The following is a 22,289-nucleotide window of genomic DNA, read 5'->3' as shown; positions in this document are numbered from 1 at the left end:
CGCTGTATTAAATGAGGAGGAGGAAGCAAAGCTGTTCTCCTCTGTAGTGACACACAAGAGTTATTAAGTTCCCAGTTTTATATAATATAATGAGAGGAGCTGATAGCAAGAAGTTAGCAAAATGATCATCCTTATGTCCCTCCATGCATCCTTTCTTCCCGTCCTTCGCCCACTCTGAAACTTAAACTACTAATCTCTGTTTTTGTTCAGGTTCCAGAAAGGGAGCCGATATCAACCGGGTCTGCATCTGCTGTTCTCCAGCGGACACATGAGTCCATCACCACGCTAAGACGCTTAGTATGTACAGAACTAACACGGATCTCTGCAAACATGTTGATTTATATATTATACAGCTAGAAACCATATGTGGAAGATCTGATTTGTTAAATCATGATCATATCTAAGTAGAGAACAGTTAGTAATGGAGCAATGGCACACTGCTTCTCTGTAACTGCCAATTTAAATGAAGCAAGAACTAAGTTGCTCATAAAATCACACCACTGGAGAAGCACAATGACAAACACTGCGTTGAGCATGCGTTTGGTTGTTTCTCAGGTGAGCTCTGCAGACGGTTCGCGTCCAGGTGGAAATGAGGACTTGTATGAGGCTGTACGGAGGGTCCTCCTCTGTCTGGATGCTTTGACTGACCTTCTGCTGACTCCTGGTGGTGCTGCTGAAGATGACCCCCAGCTGAGGCTGCTTCAGCAGGAGGTGACTGACCATAACGCTACTGAAGCACACACATGGCGGCTCTGTATTATGTAAAATCTACTGTATTTAATAAAAAAACAAAAAACAGGTTCAGGCAGACTGATAAGAAGGGATTGAACTTTTCTCACAACGTGTATTTCTGTATTTCTTTATAGCTTTTCTTTGGATGTGGATCTCCTCTTCATTCTACCCTTCTATTTCTGTTTTTCTGTGTTTCTGACTAAATGCCTGTGTAGTGTGTATCAACTGAGCTGGTGACTCTGGCTGAGCTGTTGAGTAAAGTGGAGTCGGACGCCAGACCTGCACTTTCCGGGAAAGAGCCAGAATCTCTCCGCTGTTTGACCTCCCTTCAGGATTGTCTGCACACAGTCCAGCTGGTGTTCAGCTCATCTCACAATCAGCTCACTGAACGTCTGGGCATCGCATACCAATATCAGGTTTGAAATGCAAATCAGTCACAGACTTCCATATATTCCAGGAATACATTATTCTCACAGCTTCTAGTGGTAATTTGTGGCTCACTGGCTAACTGGTTCTGGAAGACATTAAAGACGCACATCTCTACTCAGGTGACCACAACGTGCTGAACTCATGTATCATAACATTTCAAATTGTAAGGAACCAAGAAAAAAAGAACTTTTATAGGCTGAAACTTGAAATCTCCAGTTGTAATTCTAAATGGCCATGAAATCATTTGGATGCATAAACTACACTTAAATGCAGTTTTGAGGGACTTGTACTTTGTATTTCCATGTCATGCTCCTTCGTATTTCTACACCACCACATTTCAAACTTTAGTAAAATTTTGATTATAGGACTTTTACTTGTATTGGAGTCTTTTTCCATCGTGGTATTGGTACTTTACACAAGTAAAGCATCTGAATACTTCTTCAGTGTTCTGAATCAACCCATGGTACTTTTTGTCACATAGGAGCTCTCCTCCAACCAGCTGTGTATTTTGGAGGAGTTTGAACTGGGACAAAGTGAGATGTTCCCCAGCATAAAGGACGCCGGTTTGGAGGTAACCAGTGTTTTTGCTGCTTTTTTCTTTTTTGTAAGAAAATAGAAAAAAAACAAGTGACCAAATAATACCCACTAAAATATGGCTTTGACTTCACGCTTAGCAGAAAAAGAAACATGTCCTAATTACAGACTAATAACAAAGTAGGGGTGATACAGGATCTGTGTTTCAAAAGTTAAGAGTATTTTCCTTAAACTTTGTGCTCTCCCTTCATCTCTCAGCAGTGCTTGCTGTGCAGACATCTGAGGGAGGGTCCAGGGGGAGAAGCCAAGCTACAGCAAGCCTCCCGGTCCTTGCTTCAGGGGATAACTCGCCTCCTGGAACTGGGTGAAGAATGCATAACAGAGGGGCAGATGAGCCAGGTTCACAACCACAGCCGACTTCAAGCAGTTCTCTGCAGACACAAGGTATCTCACTGTGCTTTCAGCAAGTTCTTCAACAGGCAGGCAAAGACCAGATTTAAGATAAGCACTTTCCCAAGAGTGCGTAGAAGCCTCTTGATGGTTTTCAAAGAGACGTCCAGTGCTAAAACAACTGACTTAACGCGAAGATATTTAGACCTCAGTCACATTCAGCGTCTGTTGTCGCTTCTCTTGCTTCATTGATCAGACCTACTTGGCAATAATTACACTTAACGTCTGTCATAAATCTGGTCTCTTGGTGATCCAGAAGCTCCTGCAGGTCCTCAGGTCTCAGTTGGCTTTTGTGCAGCTTCTGTTCCAACGTGAGCCAGAAGCACTCAGGTGTCAGGAGGATGAGCGGGTACAGTTGGAAGTCAGAGCCAAAGCTTTGCAACAGCAGGCCCTGGAACAGGAAGTGGCTTCTCAAAGGAGGATCCAGGTTTGTAGTGCATATTTGCTGAGGGCTGTATGAATTCATACATAAGCAAAAGTGAATTTTCTTGCGCAATAATTCCTTGTTTTGGCTGTTTGTGCTCGCAAATCAAATGTTAAAATTGATGTGTGGGCTTATGGTCGGACCTGCTGCAGGAGTGGACCCGGTGGGAGGATAATTGTGGTCGACTGGGGAGGCTGCTGGATGATGTTGAAGCCTTTGTCAGCAGTGGGGAACCAGAGGGAGACGACGAGAAGTTAGTACAGCACCGACAAGATGCCTTCCAGGTAGAAACCCTGTCACACACCGCACACAAACATGTTGAATTTGTTTGTTGATTCATCAGACTTTTCCTCCTTCTCATCTCACTCCTCCTTAGTTTTTACTTCTGTAATCCTGTCCTCAAGTTTTCCTTTCTTCCGTCTCTTTTCCCACTATGATACTGTATATGTTCACTATATAATGTTGCTGTTGCAGCCAATATGCAGGATCCTATGTCAACTTGCGTCCTGATAAGACCTCTGTTACTGATTTCTTACGTTTCCCTCCATCAGCCTGGAGAGAAGATGCCTGAATTTCTGTATCTATGTTTCATTTCATGTAAAGGTGAAGGGAGCAGTACTGATAGCATTAGTGAGAGCAAGAGGAGACGTTTCTTTCCAGCTGAGAATAATCGACAGCCGCACTTATTTAGAACTCGGGTAGAGACATCGGCTTCTTTTGTGCAGCAGTTGATGTCTCTGCCTCAGCTGTGGTGAGCTGATTTTGAATTGATGATGACGCCCTAAAAACAAACCCTTGCACTGATTTTGAGGGACTGACACATTCACTGCTTCTCATGTTTGAGATACTTTCCAGTTAAAACTCAACTACATCGTCGTCAGTTTATCCGCTTAAATAAAACGTCTAATGAAATAAAAAAAAAATCGAATTCCCAGCTGGCATCAAGATGAAAAAGCACAAGGAAATGTGAAATTGTGTCAGTGTGGATTTCTCCCTGGAAAGAGTAACAAGAATAATGGTGTGTATACGGCCTTAACAAGTGATAAAGGCCCCACTGGGGACCATGCTGGTGGGTGTTTCGGTTCAGCCTTGAGAGGTTGACAGATTGATAGCGGCCTGGTCTTGAATCCCCAACTTCTCCGCCTCTTTACAAATTTCTGTTTCTCTGTCACCTCCAGACATCACATCAGGGAAGCTGATGTTTTTTTTAGATCACTTTATCTCTTTTTAACCCCTCTCTTTCCTTTGATCGTATTGACAGATTCTCAGATTAGGTGGGACAAAGACATGCGTTTGTAGAGAGACAAAACGAGCTGTTGCCATAGCAGTGGATGGGTTAGATTTCCCCCCCCCCGTCTTTTCTTTTTTTCACCTTTCTGTTACTCTCTGCCATTTTTATGACATTTTACGTTTCACAGGCTCGTGCTCCTAAATCGACTATTTTCTCTGCTTTGCACCGCAGTCGACGCATGCTGTCTCTTCAAATGTTAGTTTGGAAATTGGCTTGTCAGGAGAATCTCATGGAGCTTGATGTAAATTCAGCGTAAGCACTGTTGGTTCTCCTTTTCACTCAGCAAACATTAGTCCAGCTGGATGAGAGCAGAGCTGCTTTAGGACTGCTCCTGGATCAGGGGAAAGTGCTGCGGACAGAGCCGGAGTTTGCTGCCACCGTCAGTCATGCAGGAGGCGCCCTGGAGCTGCGATGGCAGAGCACCTACAGGCGGACAGAGCAGGAGATTCAACACTGCAGAGTCATCCAGGACAGGCGAGCCAGGTGGGACAGGCTTAAATATATATATATACATATATATATATATATATACTCTGCATCACAAACAAGTCATAAGCAAGTCACAAGTTTCACAAACCTTCTGCTATCATCCCACTATCTTGTTTATCTGAACAGGCTCCGCTCTGCATGCTCTATACCTTGTGATACATTAGACACAGTACTTGTCTTTGTCCAACACATATCCACATTGATGATACTTATGATCACCCCCACCTGCAGCCTTTTCGTCCTGTCATGTGGTTATCTTACGAGGTCATGATGCACACACACACAGGAACAGTCTAGTACAGTAGGCCAGGCAGTTTTAATTATTGCCTGAGCAGTAAATATATTGCTGATTACTCTAGAGCTTTAAAATTGGCTGAAATGTTATCTCATGGGGTCCTACGTCATACTTTTACAATGTGAAGATGTAGAGTCTTGTATTGATTTGTAGGTATGTTAAAAATATACAACAGCCAAGTGTAGTATGACCTGGAAACCTTATGTGATTTGTAATAATTGCATAGATTGTCATTGTTTTTTCTTGTTTTTATTCCATAAGGATCAGTCAGTCATGTTTTTAAAGTATATTTTGCCCAAAAAGACACAATCTCAATAATCTTTTCACAAGTTTTCCTTTGTTTTTCCATTTTTTTCTTCCTCTTTTGGAGGATGACGGAGGCTGCAGTGGAAAGTATTAATGAGAGCTTTGATAGCCTTTTGAGAAGAATTCTTTTGTGGTGAGGCTAAATCCATCACAGTGTGAAAGCTCAAAAGGTCTCATACGGCTGTTTGGACAAACTACTACATTAGGTTTTAGTTATATCCAAGGATGTTCCCTGGGACTTTGTTTCCACGCAAAACGGGCCGCCTGAAAAACACTCATCCCTCATGAGAGTCCTCAATTTACAGCAACAAGTCAACAAACTCTAGTGTACATCCATGACATCACAACAAATAATACACATGCCAACCGTCTACAGTCTTATTCAGCAGTATTGGACCAATTAAGGAAGTCCTTAACTCGCTGTCTCGTATTAAGAAGCAGTCATGTTCTGAGCCATTTGTTTCTCTTGTCCTCGCCTCAGATTCCAGACTGACTCTGCCTCGGTCAGTGAATGGCTGGTTGGTGCCAACAACCACCTGAAGACGTGGTCAAACCTGGCCGACACCTCTGACCTGAACCAGGAGTGTATTCACAACAATCTGATCAAGCTGCTGGTAAGGCTTTTGTTGTCTACTAAGCACATTTATATAATCAGAAATATAGAATGCTTATTGTCAACGATGGTTTACTCATGTTTTCTCAGTCCTGTTGGTGATTTGAATCCCTTAAAGCAGCGTCAGTCTGCAGGTGAAAGTGTTAAAAAAAAAGAGAAAAAACAGAACAGAAAAGCTAGTCAGGTCTATAATGTGTAGCCCCAGATAACCATATCAAAGCCAAAGGCAGTTCGGGATCTAAAGTGTATCAATCACACATAATAGTCATGTTTTCTGACTCTGGTTCTGACCACATCCCCCAGGACTTCTCCATGGAGATCAAAGCTATGTCAGTTCAGAGGGCGTCTGTATCCAGGGAAGGCACTCAGCTGCTCCACCTGAGGGAGGCTGATTGTCCCGGGCTGAGAGCTCAGCTTGCCCAGCTGGAGGTCGACTGGAGCCAGCTGACCTCCGACCTGTCCAAGATACAAGACCGCCTGCAGCAGGTACAGAGTAGAGAGTTTCAAGTATACGGCAGTTGCACCACAACTGTAAGATGAATAGTAACCAAATTTCCTATAAACTTTGAACATAAGTATTTTCCAGTCCTCCAGTGAATCAAATTGTAATGGTCCAAATCTCATGGAAGTGCTGTTAGCTTTCAAATATAATTAGGCATTGAGAAATCCCCTCCTCCTGAAGGGGAGTGTAAACCCGGTTGAAATCAGTTTTGGGGTGATTGAAGACGGGGAATTTGGGAGGACTTAGAAAGGAGGCGAAGGACACTTTTAATTTTTCCTCGCCATTTATCACCAGTGAACGGAACCAGATCTTCTACATTTTAGCAATCACACCAGTCCTGCCAGGTTTGTCATGCAGAAGGTTCATTTTGATGTCTTACACTTGGCCAATCACAGATCTTGATCTACAAAAGAAAAAGGGTAATTATGTGGACAGGCACGAAAGTCGGATAGTAATAGAACAGCTGTTTACTGTATGACTGCTGTTTTTTTTATTTCATTTGTCATACACGTAAAGTTGAAATCCCTTTCTCCTCTGTTGTCTTGTGTGCATTAGCGGCTGCTGGCAGCGTGGCCACCGGTGAAGCTGCTGTCTGACCTGGAAGACTGGCTGAAGAAGCTGGAGGAGAGAGAAGCTGTCCGCAAGGCCAAAGATGCTGCTGAGATCACAGAGATCCTGCAGCACTACCAGGTACTTATGCTGTACTCCACTGTGCACTTTGACTTCTTCATAGGAGCGAACAAGCAACCAACTCTGTTTTTTGTCTCTTGTATGAGTGTTTCTATCGATTTCTGTCCACGTTACGTTCTTTCTCAGGAGTTAAAGGCAGCCATGGTCAACGGGCAGCTCCTTCTTGAATCCCTGTGCCAGTCTGGGCCTCAGGTGTTGGGGGTGGAAGCCCAGGCTCTCCGCTCCGAACGAACAGTGTTTGCGGAGAAACTCGGCGCCCTCAGACTGCAGTGGTTGCACCGTCAGAGAGAGCTGGAGAGCCAGGTCTGTTGTTTAGCCACCAATATACAATGAAACACCAGGACACCTGTGGAATCTGAAGTGAAATGATCCAAATGTAACTCTTTCTTTATTTTCTTTATTTTCTCACTGTTTGTCCCCTCAGATTTGTGAAGGTGAACAGATGCATCACACTTGTGCAGACAGGGAGAGGCGGTTACAGCATGTTCACGGCTGGATAGAACAGCAGGAAAAGCAGCTGAGTCAGTGGAAACAGCCCACCAGTCAAACTCTGGCTCGTAAGGCTCTGCTGGAGCTGGAGGTACAGTGACGGGATGTAAGCATGTTATAACGGTCTCTCTTGCTGCTGTCCTCTGATTCGAGACTGCTCTGTTTTTCTCGCAGGCTGCTGTGGGCGGAGTGAAGGAGGTGGCTGCAGCTTTGCAGGAGTTGAAAGCCACACAAGTGCATGTTGCAAAGGAAGGGGATCACCCTTGTGATATCTTCTTCTCTGGCCAGACAGAGAGTGTGTGTCATGCCTGTGGGGATCTCAGTCAACAGGTAAATGAAATCCGTTGTGGCAGTCAGAGACATGGAAGTTATTTACGAAGACATTTAAGATGCCTTTTCAGATGGACCCCAAACGTGACTCCTTGATTTTTAAATGGTGAAAATCCAGAACCATCTACTTGTCTCTAAGTAGATAAGAAAGTAACAGGACAGTGCTATATTTCTTTAAAACAAGGAAGCTGCTCCTCAAAAACATTGAGTAAATCCTCCCAACTGTCCAGGATGATGCATCACCAAACATCACCCTGTCTTCCTTTGTTGTCCATCCTTTGCAGATGGAGGCTCTGAGACCAGCTCTACAACAGACTGTGGAGGAGTGGAGTTGTTTAGAGAGAGATCTGAGGGAGGTTTCTCTGCACACCACCAGGGTGTGCTGTTCTCTGCAGCATCAGCCTCTGTTCTCACTAAAGCAGGCAGAAGGATGCAAGGACCTCCTCCAGGTGAGCAAAAGCATTGACCATCATATCTTATACACATGCACACATGAAGGCTTTACAGCAACATGAAGAAATAATCACATGTTGTATTTCATCATAACAATCACATTCATTCAGGTAAATTTTGCCGCTTCAACCCCTTGAGCAAGTTGATCCAAAGTCTAAAAGGCATGACTGCTTTTAAGCTACAATTCAGAAAAGTCGAAAGGATTTTTCTTTTTTTTGTCTGAAGCTAAAAGCCCTTCCATCTAGTTTTGACAGATTTGACAGACAGGCCTTCATGGACGTCAAGCCCTCAGTACTTGCCAGTCACTACACTTGTGGAAGTAAATGCACCTCTGAAATGAGAATGTAAAAGGTGTTTTTTTTGTGCACAGCGACTCCAGGAGGAGGCCGGAAAAGGGGAAGAGCTTTGGGCATCCATAGACAAATCCTATCGGGTTCTTGTGGAGACTCTTCATCATGGAACGGCACAGGCACTGGATGATCAGATAGAGGGAGAGCGAAAACGGTCAGAGGCAAAAAAAAGAGTGAAAAACATGTACCTCCGCTTTAAAAACCCATTGGATTGTCTGGGAAAAAATGCATGCTGAGAACAGGGCTGTTTGCTTAGCTTAGATACATGGTTTTCACATGATAGCAATGAATATCTACTATATATAATGTATTACTGCTACCCTTTCACCACCAACTACGTACATTCAGGATAAGGAAAGTAAAAACAGTGAAACTGAAGAGCTGAGTGATGTCTCCTTGTGAATTTAAAATGTAGTAACATGCAGTAGTTTTGTGGATTTTGAGACCAGTCAGAAGTGCGCACATAAACATTATAGAGTGCTAATGTATTGTGTTCACGTCAGGTGGAAGGGCGTGTTGCAGGAGCTAAAGGACGAGCACATAAAGTCTAGAGAGACACTCTCCCTCTGGCAGGAGTACACTCACCTCTCTGATCAATGCGCCCTTCACCTGCAAAAGCTGTGGCAGCATCAGTGTGAGGGGCGGAGATCTTCACCTCAACAGGACACACAGGCCGCGCTTCAATCACTGGAGGTGAGTTCAGGGTGCTTTTAGCAGAGTTTGAATATGCAGTCTCAGTGTAAGTGTGCACACCAACATCCAGCGGTTGTTTGAGTTGAATGCAAAAATTGGCTCTGTTGTCCGATATAATGCTGCAGGACATCCTTCCAACATGGGAGATTAGAGCCTGACTGTCTTTTGAGGCCAATAAGAATTTCAACATTTGAGTTTCAAATGTGATTTATGGAGCACCTTGGTAGCCGAGCGGTTGCAACATCGCCGCCATTACGGTCGCAACTAATTCATGATAAAATGAACCAATAACATGTGCACTAAACATTTTTGTTAAGGGAAAAAAATGTGTGAAGACATGCACTGAGACAATTTTGCAGAAAGTAATAATTTCTTGTTCCTTGTCAGTCAACATTCAACTGTTTTAAGTTGCTGATCACAGCTTTTTGAAATATAGTATTGTTTTTAATATACTTCAAAATATATCAAGTGGGAAACTGAAGCAACTAATGTCCTCAGGGATCTTTTAATCTCGACATTTAGCTTTTCAAACGAGTTCACTGATGCAGAACCGTTTGTAAGCTGGTGGTGCGGTTGTTTCCATATGGCTTAACAGCAGCGCTAAGATGAAGGATGAATCTGGCATAACATCTCCTGGAAAACGTGAGAACTTATTCCTCTGGCGATATGAAGATGATTTGTGCATACGTGTTTATTTGTGGCTCGAAAACATCAGAGAATTTGATGTATTTCAAGGTGGGTTGAAATTTGAAGGTTACTGAGAGCAAACGGAACAGTTTGATAGCATGCTTATTAGACTGCTTGAGTCATCCGGTACCTGGGGCTTATTCAGAGAGACTATGCATTACAAGATTCTAATTTCATGTTTTCCTCAATGGCTGCTCTCCTATTCTTGGAAAGGAACCAGCAGCGTGCAATTATGGGCTGAAATATCAGCGATGGTCTCTCTTGTTCTTGTACCTGTGTAGTCCAGATGCTGCATTACGTGTTGTTTTGTCCATCCATGCAAAAAAACAAGCTTTAGGGGCTCCATCCATGTAATTTATTTTCCATTTCCAAGCTCTCCAAGGGTACACTGAAATGTGTACTTTGGTGTACTTGAGTGAGAAGTATTTGTGGAAAACAAGATTTCCATTTTTCCAGGTTGTTATGATCTGTAGTTTTTGATGAGAGCAATTGGAAAGGTGATGGAAAACAGGAAATACAACATAATTAAAGGTCACAGTAAACGCAGTAAAGAGACATAGATTAAAAAACAGCACCTCTCTCCATCTAACTGGTTGTTTTCTCTCTCACTCAGCAGTTGCAGGGTGCTGCCGAGGATTTGCAAAGAAGTGTGGGAGATGTTCTTGCGTCTTCCAAGCCCCTTATTGGTCGGCTAGGACCGCTGGCCGCAAAATCAATCCAATCAGAGACCAGGCGGCTGTCACGTGACGTCCTGCTGCTGAGCCAGGCAATGTCAGGAAAAAAGAGAAGTCTTCAGGTGAGGAAATTAGTCAAAACATCGACAAGTGTCTAATGAATGTAAACCAGTTTCCCTGAATTTTAATGTGAAACTGTTTTTCTCTTCAAATTTCAGGTCCAGGTAAATATTAACATTATCACATTTCTCTCTCTGTGAGCAGGAGGATTTGGAGCAACAGAAACTATTTCACAGTCGACTGGAGGCCCTTGAAAAGCAGACACAGAACACACAGCATAAACTTATGGCCAGGTTGAATAACACAGACTCAGTGAAGGTTCGTCAGAATATCTATCATTTCCCATGGATGATCTTTTCTGTACATTGCTCTGATGCAGCCTCTTTAAATCTAAAGCAGAGGCTTTCAAACTCTGAAGGAGAGTTAGGGTGGGAGGGGAGGGCGGGAGGGACGAGAGGCATGAGCTGCGATATGCATCATAATACTCCTTCTTGAAGTCATAATGTTTTTTAGTTTTCTTTCAGTAACAAAGGAATCCAGTGATAGGTGTGTGTACTTTCAATGGTGCCAGTTTGCCAAAAGGTAAACAAATATAGGCCAAAAAAAAACAGGACTCAAGTTATAGCCCACAGCTAACTCACTGACTACCATGGCAACATTATACTTCCTGTTTACATCCCGCAAAACCCCCAAATTATGGGAGCTATATTTCAAAAACTTGATTATGCCCCAAATCCAAGTAAGACAAAGGCTGATAACAATAGGAGTGGCAAATTCCACTAATATGAACTTGTATCAACTCAGCATGGTTCTTATGGGGGTGGGGCTGGATGTGGTGTTAGGGGGGCACAGTTGTCTCAGTTTTGTCTTGTAGGGGGCCTGCAGTGTCAGACGTTGAAAACCTCTGATCTAAAGCAGTTTGATTATACAAAGACCCTTTTGCTGATGAACTGAAAACGCACATGTTTTTCTTTTTATGTTTCGGGTGTGCAGCAGGTTTTCTCTGAACTCAGCGATCTGTTTCCGTCACTGCTTGACATCAGGGAGATGAGTGGCTATGTGACCCTTGACAACCATGAGGCAGAGAGACTGCACGTGCTCAGCAGGCAATGGGTTGAGAGCATGACTCACGCGTCTGACGTGAACAGGTGAGAGAGTCCAGTTCAAAAAAGATGCCGGAATAATTTGAAGGTTCACAAAACATTTTTGCTAAAAAAAAAGATCTGTAACTATGTATATGTCTTTGTCGGAGCGCTTAAAATGATTTCAGCCATAACGGCTTCATGCAGACGGGTTGTGCCTAATACAGTGGACGTGTGCATTTCGAAAGAAGCTTCCAGTTGTAGTCTTATTGTCCCTAATTGTCCCTTTTTGTGTCGTGTTCACTCAGACAGCTGCAGGCCGATCAGCAGCGTTCCCAGAGCTTTCAGGAGAAGTGTAAGAGCCTGACGTCCATCCAGGAGAAGCTTGAGGAGCAATCAGCGTGCCAAAAACCTCAAAGTTACTCCAGCCTCCAAGAGATGCTGACTGCCCATCAGGTACAATACACTTTTCGGATTCTCTACATGTCTTTCATTTCACAGACATTGATGAGATTTGTATCTGACCAGCTGAGACCAATGTCTAAATAGCTTTAGGACTTCTTAAATTCTGTGGGAATTAGGGACTTCAAGGTGTTTTTGGGTTTTTTTTGCATCTTTTTTTTAAAAGTTTATTTCATCACTTAAATGTCCTTAAAAGCAAAGTTAACTCGCCAGCTATTCTCGCTTGTTATGGGAAAACTAGCATCGAATTCTTCGTTGATAAATAGTTGATGAAGGCTTTCCCTCCCCTACACCTGCAGATTAGTCAACAGTTCATCTGTATGCCGCCCATGTGCTACTAGATGACAAGCACGGTGACAAAGAAACGTTTGGCCTGAGGTGGCTGAGTTAATGGCCTCAGCAGCACAAGCGCTGGTTTAATATATCATTGTGAATGTGGCAGGACATTAGGAGTGCCATTTGTTTTGAATAGTGAAAGTTGTTTTGAAATCTTAAACCCTTGTAATGATGATCTTGATCTGTGAATCAGTGTTCTCTCTCCTGTTGACTCCCACAGAGGCTTGAGGCCGAAATAATCATTGGACACCAGCTTCTGCGGAGTCTTCTCTGTCATGCGGTCAAGTCCATGGAAGAAGAAACGGGAGAGAAAAAGTGAGCGATGGGAAAGTCCTAACAAAGCGTACTTAACAAAAACATTTTAAATGTGTAAGACGCTTTATGAGCTTTTAGGTCAAGAGTCCAAAATACTGCTTGTACAGCAATGAGACCGCTTTAACCCCCCATTTTTCCCCTGGTTCTTCCCGTCATCCGTGTCTCCTTTCAGGATCATAGCATCCCTCACTTTCAGGAGAACGCTCAGTTCTAGAGGAATTTTGTAGGGGAAACCATCAAGCCTCGCAGCTATACCAGCTACTTGCAGGCTGTCCTCTGGTGCGCTGACTGCTTCCAGCTTTATTTGTTAACCTAAATACTCTGAAACAACACAAAAACTACACCAAATACTTCAAGATTGGGGGCTAGTATTCATTGTCCATCACAGTCTCAACGTTTGTCGTTACATCAAATATCTTGCGGTGGTGATTTCTTCCTCCTCCTCTCCCTCTTTTTGTCTTCAAGGTTCAAGGTTTTTCCTCTGCCTAGAAAATGGGCAACTTAGACTTAAATCTTGACAGGGCACGTGATGCGTCAGTCGTTTTAGAGCGGTATGTCAGACCTCAATACTTTTGTGTATCAACCATTTGTGGATTGTTTTACTCATCAACTCATTTTTGATATTTGGACCGAAACTAGCTGGTATCTCATTGGCAGCAGTATTTAAAAACTCTCTGGGTGCCATGCTGAAGAAACGCTGTGCGTCATCATGTTGATTTGTAGCCTTGCATTCTTCGCAGACCCCGTCACTTAATAAAGTAATTAGATTTGAGGTTTTCCAGTTGCATTCCTCTCTTTGCTCGTAATTATCACACATACTTGGTTTACGCCAACGCATAACAAAATGCAGGTGTTTCCTGCCCTGGAACATTTAGATGTCTCCCTTAAGTCTTTTTTTGCAGTCTTTGGAAAGCTCTTAATTTTTTATAGGAGTTAAAGTGAAGTTTCCATCTCCATGCTGAGGTTGCTACTTAAGTCTTAAAATCCTGCTGATTTTGTGTTGATGTAGCAATTGCCTGTGAATGAACTATGACAGATACATTTGTAATATTCCCTTTTTTGTTTTATTACCTCTACCATTTTATGTGTTGATTTTTTTTTTTTCTACAAGGAAAGTGTTCCATTTCACGACACCTAATATTCCCACAGAGATCACTGAAATGTTCCACTCATTCCCCATTTTATATTTGATTCAGTGCTTGTGTTTCTCTCCAAATATAAGAAATCTGAGCCTCTTGTGTTGCTTCTTGCACAGATCTGAGCTCATGGCACAAGTGACCTGTATGAGGGAGAGCTGGTTCAACTCTGTGGCTCTGAATGGCCAGCGCAGGTCCTTGACAAAAGAAGAGCTGGGCAAGTGGAGAATCTTCCATCGTGGCTTGAAACTTTTGTGGAAGCTGTTTAGGGACGTTGACCCTTTGTTGCCCCCTGCTGGACCTGCTCTCTGTACACTGCAACAGCTACGGAGCTGCACGGATGATTACCAGGTTAGTATGTATGGATGCCCGTGTGCCCAGTAGGCGATATGAGGGGCGATGACATCCACCTTGCTAGCAAAATGACCAAAATGCATCCCCCTTGTTAACCTGCCATCCCTCTTCTCTATCCCCTAGTAGCAGAGGGAGTGCAGGGGCAGTTTAGCTGAATATGTTAGTCTACTCTGCCTGACTCATTGATCCTTTATCTGACTGAGGTTGTGGCCCCTCACCATGTCTCTGAAATATCCGTAGCGTACTGTGCTGTGTATTGACCGATCCAATCCACGGTGCTGTCCAAGGTGCTGAAGTAGCAGACTGATTTATAATTGCGCCTTTTTCTCTCAGTCCCGCCCTTCTGTCAGTTTCGTCTTGGATCTATAATAGTCTCTAATACTTTCTCTCGTTGTGGCGGAATAGTAAAATTGGCGCCAAATGTAATATTTTAATTGATTTAAAATGCTAAGCAACAGGCTCTGTGTCTCCCTGTGTCTTCCCAAGTGTGTGGAAGACGCTCTGGGTCAGCACTCCACCACGTACACCCGCACACTAGAGGCTGGCCGGCATTTATGTGAAACCATGACGGAGTCGGAGTGTCAGAGCAGACTGCAGTCGGAGCTCCAGGCCGTACAGGAGGCCTGGGAGCGAACCGCCGCCCTGCTGGAGAGGAGAAGGGACCTGGTCAACTCAACTGTTCAGGTAGCAGTCATGTTTCTATCAAAGCCCAATATTTATTAAATCTTAGGTTCGTTTTGATTTTTTTTTTTTTTTGACAAAATGTATTTATCAACGAGAAAATCTAAATGTCATGATTTATGCAACTAAGTAAGAGTCCTACAGTATTAAGCTTTTCAAAATAAAATACCAATAAATAAATGTCAAATAAAAATGGTAGTCATACTGACATAGCTTTCTATGAATTTAACTAGATCAAGAAGCTACAGGAGACAAATTCACTGCACTGTTTACACTTCTAAACCAAGCGATCCTATTAATTTCCAAAAACGTCCATGGAGTCAGCTTCCTCGTCTTAGTTAACTTAATGGCAAGTCAGAATATACAAATATTCGTAAACTGTTTTTTAATACTGCACGGAAAAATGGACACTCCTCTGTTGTCTTAGTTGTCCTTGACGGGCAGCAGAAGCCAGTGAGACATGCAATGAAACATTTAGCTTACAATTTTAGCGTGTCAAGGACTACAGCTTTGGACTGGCAAAATCCAAAAGAAGAGCATGTGTTACAGTATTAACCGCGAAGTAGGAGGTGTCAGCTTTGCATGACCCATATCCAGGACCTGATCCTACTCCAACACACACACACACACACACACACATATACACACACAAAACCTGGTGTGTTGCCCTGGCACCAACCTCCAGCCAAGAGGGATCAAAGAGAAGCTCAAATCTATTCATGATCCACATCCAGAGACAGCTGGTTACCAGTGTCTGCCCCTTTCATTCCATCGCTATCACACTGCAGTGCTCATATCGAACAACAAGGCATCCGTGGACATACAATCTAATAAAATACTATAAAACTAAAGTAAAATGAGCGCTCCACTTCTAAACGCACACACAATGTGTAGGAGCTAAGCATACCGTAGTTGTTCAGCGTTTTTCCTGAATGTTACTGACTGGTTAGTGCTTTAAATTGCATTGCTGATATTATAGTTAAATGGTGGCCCTGTTTGACTCCAAGCTTCACTGTTGTCTGGATTACAGAAGGGCTGCCCGGCTTCATGCGCTGTGTTAATTACAGCATCTGAATGTTTTGATGCCCAGGCCCAGCAAGGTCAGGGAAAGTTGTGTTAACCCCTTTTTAAGCTAAACATGATCCACCCCGGGGGGGGGGAAGGGAAATCCCTCCGAGTAACATGTCAAAGATCACACAGGGAGCCGCATTAATGCACAAAGTGGAACTGACAGCAAGAGACTAACTTGGTCATCATATAGTTGTCAGAAAGGTGTTGTTGCTGTGGTTTAGATTTTCACAGCAGCTCAGGCCTTTGTGGTTAAACATTACAGGTTACTGATCATAAAGTGTCAGATATTGGTTAAACCGACCCCCTAGATCTTCTTCCTCTGTGCTCTGCTATTTATCTAGAAGTGGTCTCAGTGTCAGGATGGGATAACCAGCGTCATGTCTGAACTGGATGAGCTGAAAACAACGCTGAAACAGCCGCTGTCTGGAAGACCGCAGGACTCTGAGGACGAGAAACACATTCAGGTAATTACAATACAGGTAGTCTTTTTTATAACTTTGACTGTATTCCTACTACCTACCCTTTTCAAAGCCATTTTTAAGGAACACTCGACCTTTATCACTGGGCCCTTAATAAGAGAACATTGACACAGAAGTGATCCATCTGTTCCTGGTACATGGACTGGAGGATCTGGCGCTCTCTGTGCCAAACTATAGCATTCACTATTCTATGTTGAATGGTAATCAAGCACTAGCATTAGCCAAAGTAGGGTGAGAAATATAACTTTTCCATTATAAATGAGGATTTTATTGTATTTATTTGAACCAACTTTGCCTTCTACTATATGTCTTTTAACAGCTGCCGTAATACATTCTGTACAAATCAGTCTACACACAACTACCTGAGTGCCTACAGTTCCTTATTTCCTCACTTTGAGAATAATGCTAGAGGCTAACAAGGTCAAAGCTACCATCATACAATGATGAGTCGTACAATCCTACTCCCTCTTTTTAAAGTTCACTACCTTGGGATCAATAAAAAATACATCCACAAAACACTAGGAACACTTGGACTCACTATTTCTAAAATCCTAGCTACGTCCCTGCAGCTAAAAAGCTCGAACTGTATCGCCGCAGCCTATCATCTAGCAGGACACCAAAGAGACAGAAGTCTCCCAGAACTCTTAACACAGCAGGACCCCATTTAGGATACATTTTCCACAAAGGCCCAGAAATTGTCGTCTTAAGCCCAAAGTACCTCTCAATATCCACGTATATCCACACAATATCCGCTTGATTTTTCAGAAAAACAGGCACTGAGGGTGGCTGCCTGTGCTAATTGCATGACCTGATATAATAACTGACTTCTAATGGTTTTGGATGGAAATTGCAAAGAAAAAAAAAATAGTAATAAGCCATTATAATTTGTAAAGCCCAATAACTCAGCAGCATGAATCTGTTGGAAGCTAGCGACCCCCCCCCCCCCCCCCCCCATCCCACTAGAGCGCCTCTGAGTTTACCCCCCCTTTCCCTTATTTAATACCCCCATGCTTTCACTCCCCTCCCCCTTTCCACCCCTTTTACCCTCCCCCTGTCCCGTCCACAGCCCTTTAATCTGGACGGTCCGAGCGAGAAAGAGGGAGAGAAGCGTGAACACACAGCTTGTACATGGCTGTCTGACTGTTAAAGTGTCTGTGTGTGTGTGTTATGCAGGAGACCGAGCTCTCTCTGCACCGTTTGGCCAGTGGACTGAAGGAATTGGCCACCATGAAGACGGACCTGTCCCAGTACGTCGTGGCCGGTGACTCGGCTCTGCTGGAGCAGCAGCTGGAACAACTCCACGGTCAATGGGAAGAGCTGTGTATGAAGGTGAGAGCTGACAAAAAAAAGAAATAAAGGGAGGGAGCGGGAGAGGCCATAAAATGACCCAGAGAAAGTCAGCGATTGTAGATGGTGCAGGTGGAGAGCAAGGACTGGGGGAGAGAGAGAAGGAGGGAAAAGTTGCCACCAGCGGTGTCTTGGCGGTGACCAGCAGCACAAAGCCTCTGCACCACTGTGGCTCTCACACACACACACACACACACACACACACACACAAGCACTCATTTGTTTGAGAAAAGAGCCACCATGTGCAGGTTCATGGAGGGAAAACTACAACATCTTGTCTTCTTGTTAATAGTTGAGCAGCTTGCCTCTCTACAGGTCAAATTCATTTGTTTTCTTAACTTCTCTACTGCAAAAGTGCCAAAACTCAAGCTTAGTGTTTGGGTTAGTAGCATGCTGTATGGGACAGGTCTGAAACTTGTTGCCTCCAAGTCTTTTTTTTTTTTTTACATTGGAGCTCTTTCTGCTTGTATCTGCATATAAAGAAAAGTTTGGTTGTTTTTGTACGTTATTCAAATCTTTTGAAATAGTCACTTGATAGCTTTTCAGGTTGTAATTAGCTCCTGACTCGGACTCACTGTGCTCTCTGAGCAAACACATGGAGCTCTCGAACAGAACAGGCTGTTAATTCTGTAACTGCCTTATTGGTGAAAGTAGCTCTACTGTCTGCACACAGGCTCAAATTCCTACCGTTAAGTCTTTTGGCTTAAACACAAACGCACTGTTGTTCTTGAGAGGCCAACGGTTATGACATGCTCGGGACATTTTTGTCAGTTATTAGGGTTACGGGATCATTTGCAGTCATGCTAATTGGGTCCCCAGTTAGAGTGGCTGCTTCCACCTGCTCCTGTCTTGGCAGGAGTTACTGGGATCCACGGATGCAGCAACTGCAGCCAGATTGTCCAATCATCAGGTTTTCTGTTGATGTTTGTGTTCTGTACGTAGTCGTCTCTTTTATATCTGTACAACCATGGGAGCTGCTCCTCCTACCTACTTAACTCTTAACTCTCCTAACAAAGCTGAAACAAAAAACATATCATTTAGGAAAGACCTACCAATCACTGAGACTTACGAACATCAAAGGTAAAACCCTACATGCACGCTGTACATAGGTTGAATCGTCGTTTTTTTATTGGTTGGATGTGACGAAGCATATACTTCAGCCATCGACACATTTTTTATGACAATGCCTTGCTAAATAATGAAACTGCTGGGGGGAAAAATGAAGTTATTTTAGAAAGAACAGACTCATTTCAGCTGTTAGATCACACAAGAATTTTCATCCCTATTAATTCCTGACATGGCCAGGGGGCATGGATCTGAGCCACAGCCGTTTCCTCTGCATAGTTAACAGGTTGTAGGTGGGGGAAGCCACTGGAATGGGTCCGACGAGCAGATGGCCTGGCTGGGCTAAAAGGGATTCAGGGGACAGGCTCTATTGTTCCAGGGGAAGCACAAAGTCCTCACGGGGTGACAGCAGCTCACAATGCACCCTAAATTCTCCAGAGTCCAAAAGGCCCAGCAGCAGTATTAGTACATTAAAACCAAAGCAGGGCTCATTTAAATCAAATAAATGCCACTGAACAGTAAAATATAGCTGGTTCAAACATGCCCCGCGGGCTCGCTAAGCCCTTTAACCTCAAAAAGATCATCAGCCCCCTCCTCAGCTACGTAATGGGGTGTTTTCATGCCATTAAGCTGTCATTAGGAAAATGGACCTTGTTAATTTCATCAAACAGCAAGAGTCCCTTGGGGATTTCTCTCAATTCAGTTGATTACTGACTGATAGAGATTAAATGGCGCGATTGCTTCAATGTAATGAAAGAAAACACTTAATATTCAGTTAATTTCTCTGTTTTTTTTATTCATTTCTGTACCACGTTATCTCTTGTATTGAACAGTGCTTTTATACTTTCAGATTTGTACTTTTCTTCAGTAATTTACCAGGTTATGTGTCCCTATGCACAAAACTCAAATGTACTGTTGTGTAGTAGAATTAAGTTGGACTTTCCTTCATACATACCAGGAACTATCATAACAAATAAACCTGTTTCAGGCGGGATTGATATTTGTCAAAGTCCAAGGCTGTTTTGTTTTGTTTTCTTTAAATTTGGCAAAGAAAGTGCCTCATTTTGTAACGGAGACACATTTGTTTTGCTGGTGTAAATGTTGTCAGTTGTAGGTTTTGTTTAAAAACTATAACTCCTGTTTAGTGCTTGGTGTGCCCTGCTTTGTCCCTGAAAGACAGTTATCTGTTTACACTAAACTGGCATGAGAGTGGCATCAAAAGTTGCTTGTGCTAATATTAAACCAATTCTTATCTGATACCTAAATGCTGTCAGTCATGCACAACTTATTCCATTTCACTATAACTGCAGCTTAGCCGGCACCACAGGTGTCCACACTTTATTTGAATGGCTCTTGAAATTGCTCCAGGTTGTTCAGGTGTTAATGTAGAAATACATCTCTCTGCTCAACATGAAATCATAAAATGGTGATTATCTGAGTACTGATACTTACTTTGACATTCATCTCCCTGCTGTGTACACTAGTGTGCAAAGTTGCTAAACGCCACTTTCATCACTTTGGCCTTCCCCAGGTGTCCCTGCGCAGGCAAGAAATCGCAGACCGCCTCAATGCCTGGACCATCTTCAACGACAAGAACAAAGAGTTCTGTGATTGGCTGACTCAGATGGAGAACAAGGTGTGCCACAGCGGAGATCTGAGCATCGAAGAAATGGTGGAGAAACTGAAGAAGGTACAAGATCTATAAGGAATGTTAATATCTGTCTTTCCAAATACATGGGGGAACAGGTGTCAAAGTTTCATGTGACTCCATCTGATAAGAGCTCACATTGCAGGTATTATTACATTGGTATGCTCCTGTATGCACATTATGAAACTTTTAAACGGGATACTACTCGCCCACTATTCTTCATAAATAACACATTCTGTAATCCCCATCATCAACCCATGATTTAGGGCATGGCCACCACATTGTGTAGGTTACAATCCATACATGAGCAACATACATTATGCTGTTTATAACAGATGGTGGCCTGGAATGAGGAATGGCTGCATGTCCTTTGTTCATACACAACAGTTGTCCTTTCAGTGACTGAAAGCCTTCCTGTCTCACCGTGCAGCACGCTCATTTAGTCGACAAGATGATAATTGGTTTGAGCGCTGCAGGATCGTTGTTTTGGGCTGTTAGATGAGATGAGAAAATTGGAGACACTTGATAGTCCCTATTTGGACAGCTAAAGAACGGCACTTCCTGGTGATAACCGACTGCTCCGGGGCACAGAAACAGGTGTTTGGAAAGCTGAATGAATGGTACACTGAAAAGGGGCTTGAGTGTGTTCTTGACCCTTTTTTTTTTCTTTTTTTTTTAAACTGAACTGAAATCTACATTTTTATGTTTTGCTGGTCATTTAAAGCTTTAATGGACAAGATCATGTCCAAACAAAATGTTCTTTTCACATCCACATTTGCTCTAATGGGATCACAGATTGGCCAAATTGGTGAACATGAGCATAAAACATGCAGTTTACTAATGTTATGTCTCATGATAATTGGGTGTTAATGTTTTCTACTCCAGCTGAAATGTACGTCCATATTCAACAGGGGTTGACCATAATAACACTACAGAACAGAAATGACAAGAATCCAAAGAGTCTCATTTTAAATGTCATCTGCTGTTCGTGAGATTTTCCCTGCTTTTTCTTTAAGACATGATGTTCATGAACCAGCGTAATGTCATCATGTTTCCACAGGACTGCATGGAGGAAATCAACTTGTTCAGTGAGAATAAGAGCCACCTGAAGCAGCTGGGGGAGCAGCTGCTGTTGGCCAGTGACGAGGCCAAGCAGACCCAGGTCCACGGCTCGCTGCTGGAGGTCAACCAGCGCTGGCACAACCTCTTCCACCACATCGAAGCCAGGTGAGAGCAGCCACAGCTGTCAGGGAAGCTTTGAGCTGTAAGTTGATGTAGGTACCCACTGACATGTATGTATCCGTATCGCTTATAGTAAAAGGGTTGTTAAATTAAAAATCAAAGTGTGTGTGTGTGTGTTCAGTTTGGCTGAGTACCACACATTAAATGTCACCCCGTAATTGGCCTTCTGCACAAGCACCTTTCACAGCAAAGCCGCTCTACATTAAAAAACATCATTAGGAACTAAAATGCTCTAACTGGGAGCCTGTAATTAAACAATAGCTCGAATGCGGATCCATCATCCACCTGCTGTTGTGTAAGTCGTGCTCTGCAGCTGTCAGGGATACATGGCTTCTAATGTTTAGTGCAGACTGTAGGTTAAGCCCCTGTGATGACAAACTGTTACTGCCCCCGACGCTCCTCAGACAGATGGACAGTCCTGTGGAAGAGCTGGAGATACAGACTTTACTCCTAAACCTGCCCCCCACCACCACCACCACCACCACCACGAAAAAAAAAAAGATGTGCTTAAGTCTCAGACAGTACCATATGTCCCCATGTCCACACAGACTCCCCTCCTTTATGTAGTCTGTCAGAGCGG

The 22,289-nt window shown here is 43.3% G+C and overlaps 1 protein-coding gene across 1 annotated transcript in view; it reads left to right on the top strand.

The window, feature by feature from the left end:
- syne2a (spectrin repeat containing, nuclear envelope 2a) overlaps positions 1–22,289 on the top strand; it is a 77,694-nt gene that overhangs the window by 43,484 nt on the left and 11,921 nt on the right. Inside the window, 28 exon segments of the mRNA XM_070925425.1 lie at positions 211–297; positions 556–711; positions 948–1,148; positions 1,643–1,732; positions 1,954–2,139; positions 2,402–2,572; positions 2,722–2,853; positions 4,144–4,343; positions 5,432–5,564; positions 5,867–6,049; positions 6,621–6,755; positions 6,882–7,058; positions 7,180–7,335; positions 7,419–7,574; positions 7,859–8,023; positions 8,398–8,531; positions 8,881–9,070; positions 10,371–10,553; positions 10,696–10,809; positions 11,485–11,639; positions 11,882–12,029; positions 12,592–12,686; positions 13,942–14,173; positions 14,663–14,860; positions 16,270–16,392; positions 17,581–17,736; positions 20,351–20,509; positions 21,528–21,694. Coding sequence (XP_070781526.1) covers positions 211–297; positions 556–711; positions 948–1,148; positions 1,643–1,732; positions 1,954–2,139; positions 2,402–2,572; positions 2,722–2,853; positions 4,144–4,343; positions 5,432–5,564; positions 5,867–6,049; positions 6,621–6,755; positions 6,882–7,058; positions 7,180–7,335; positions 7,419–7,574; positions 7,859–8,023; positions 8,398–8,531; positions 8,881–9,070; positions 10,371–10,553; positions 10,696–10,809; positions 11,485–11,639; positions 11,882–12,029; positions 12,592–12,686; positions 13,942–14,173; positions 14,663–14,860; positions 16,270–16,392; positions 17,581–17,736; positions 20,351–20,509; positions 21,528–21,694 — 4,382 coding nt within the window.

Source organism: Enoplosus armatus, chromosome 19 (assembly GCF_043641665.1).
Source record: "Enoplosus armatus isolate fEnoArm2 chromosome 19, fEnoArm2.hap1, whole genome shotgun sequence".
NCBI classification, from domain to species: Eukaryota; Metazoa; Chordata; class Actinopteri; order Centrarchiformes; family Enoplosidae; genus Enoplosus; species Enoplosus armatus.
This window is presented reverse-complemented; position numbering and strand designations above follow the sequence as displayed.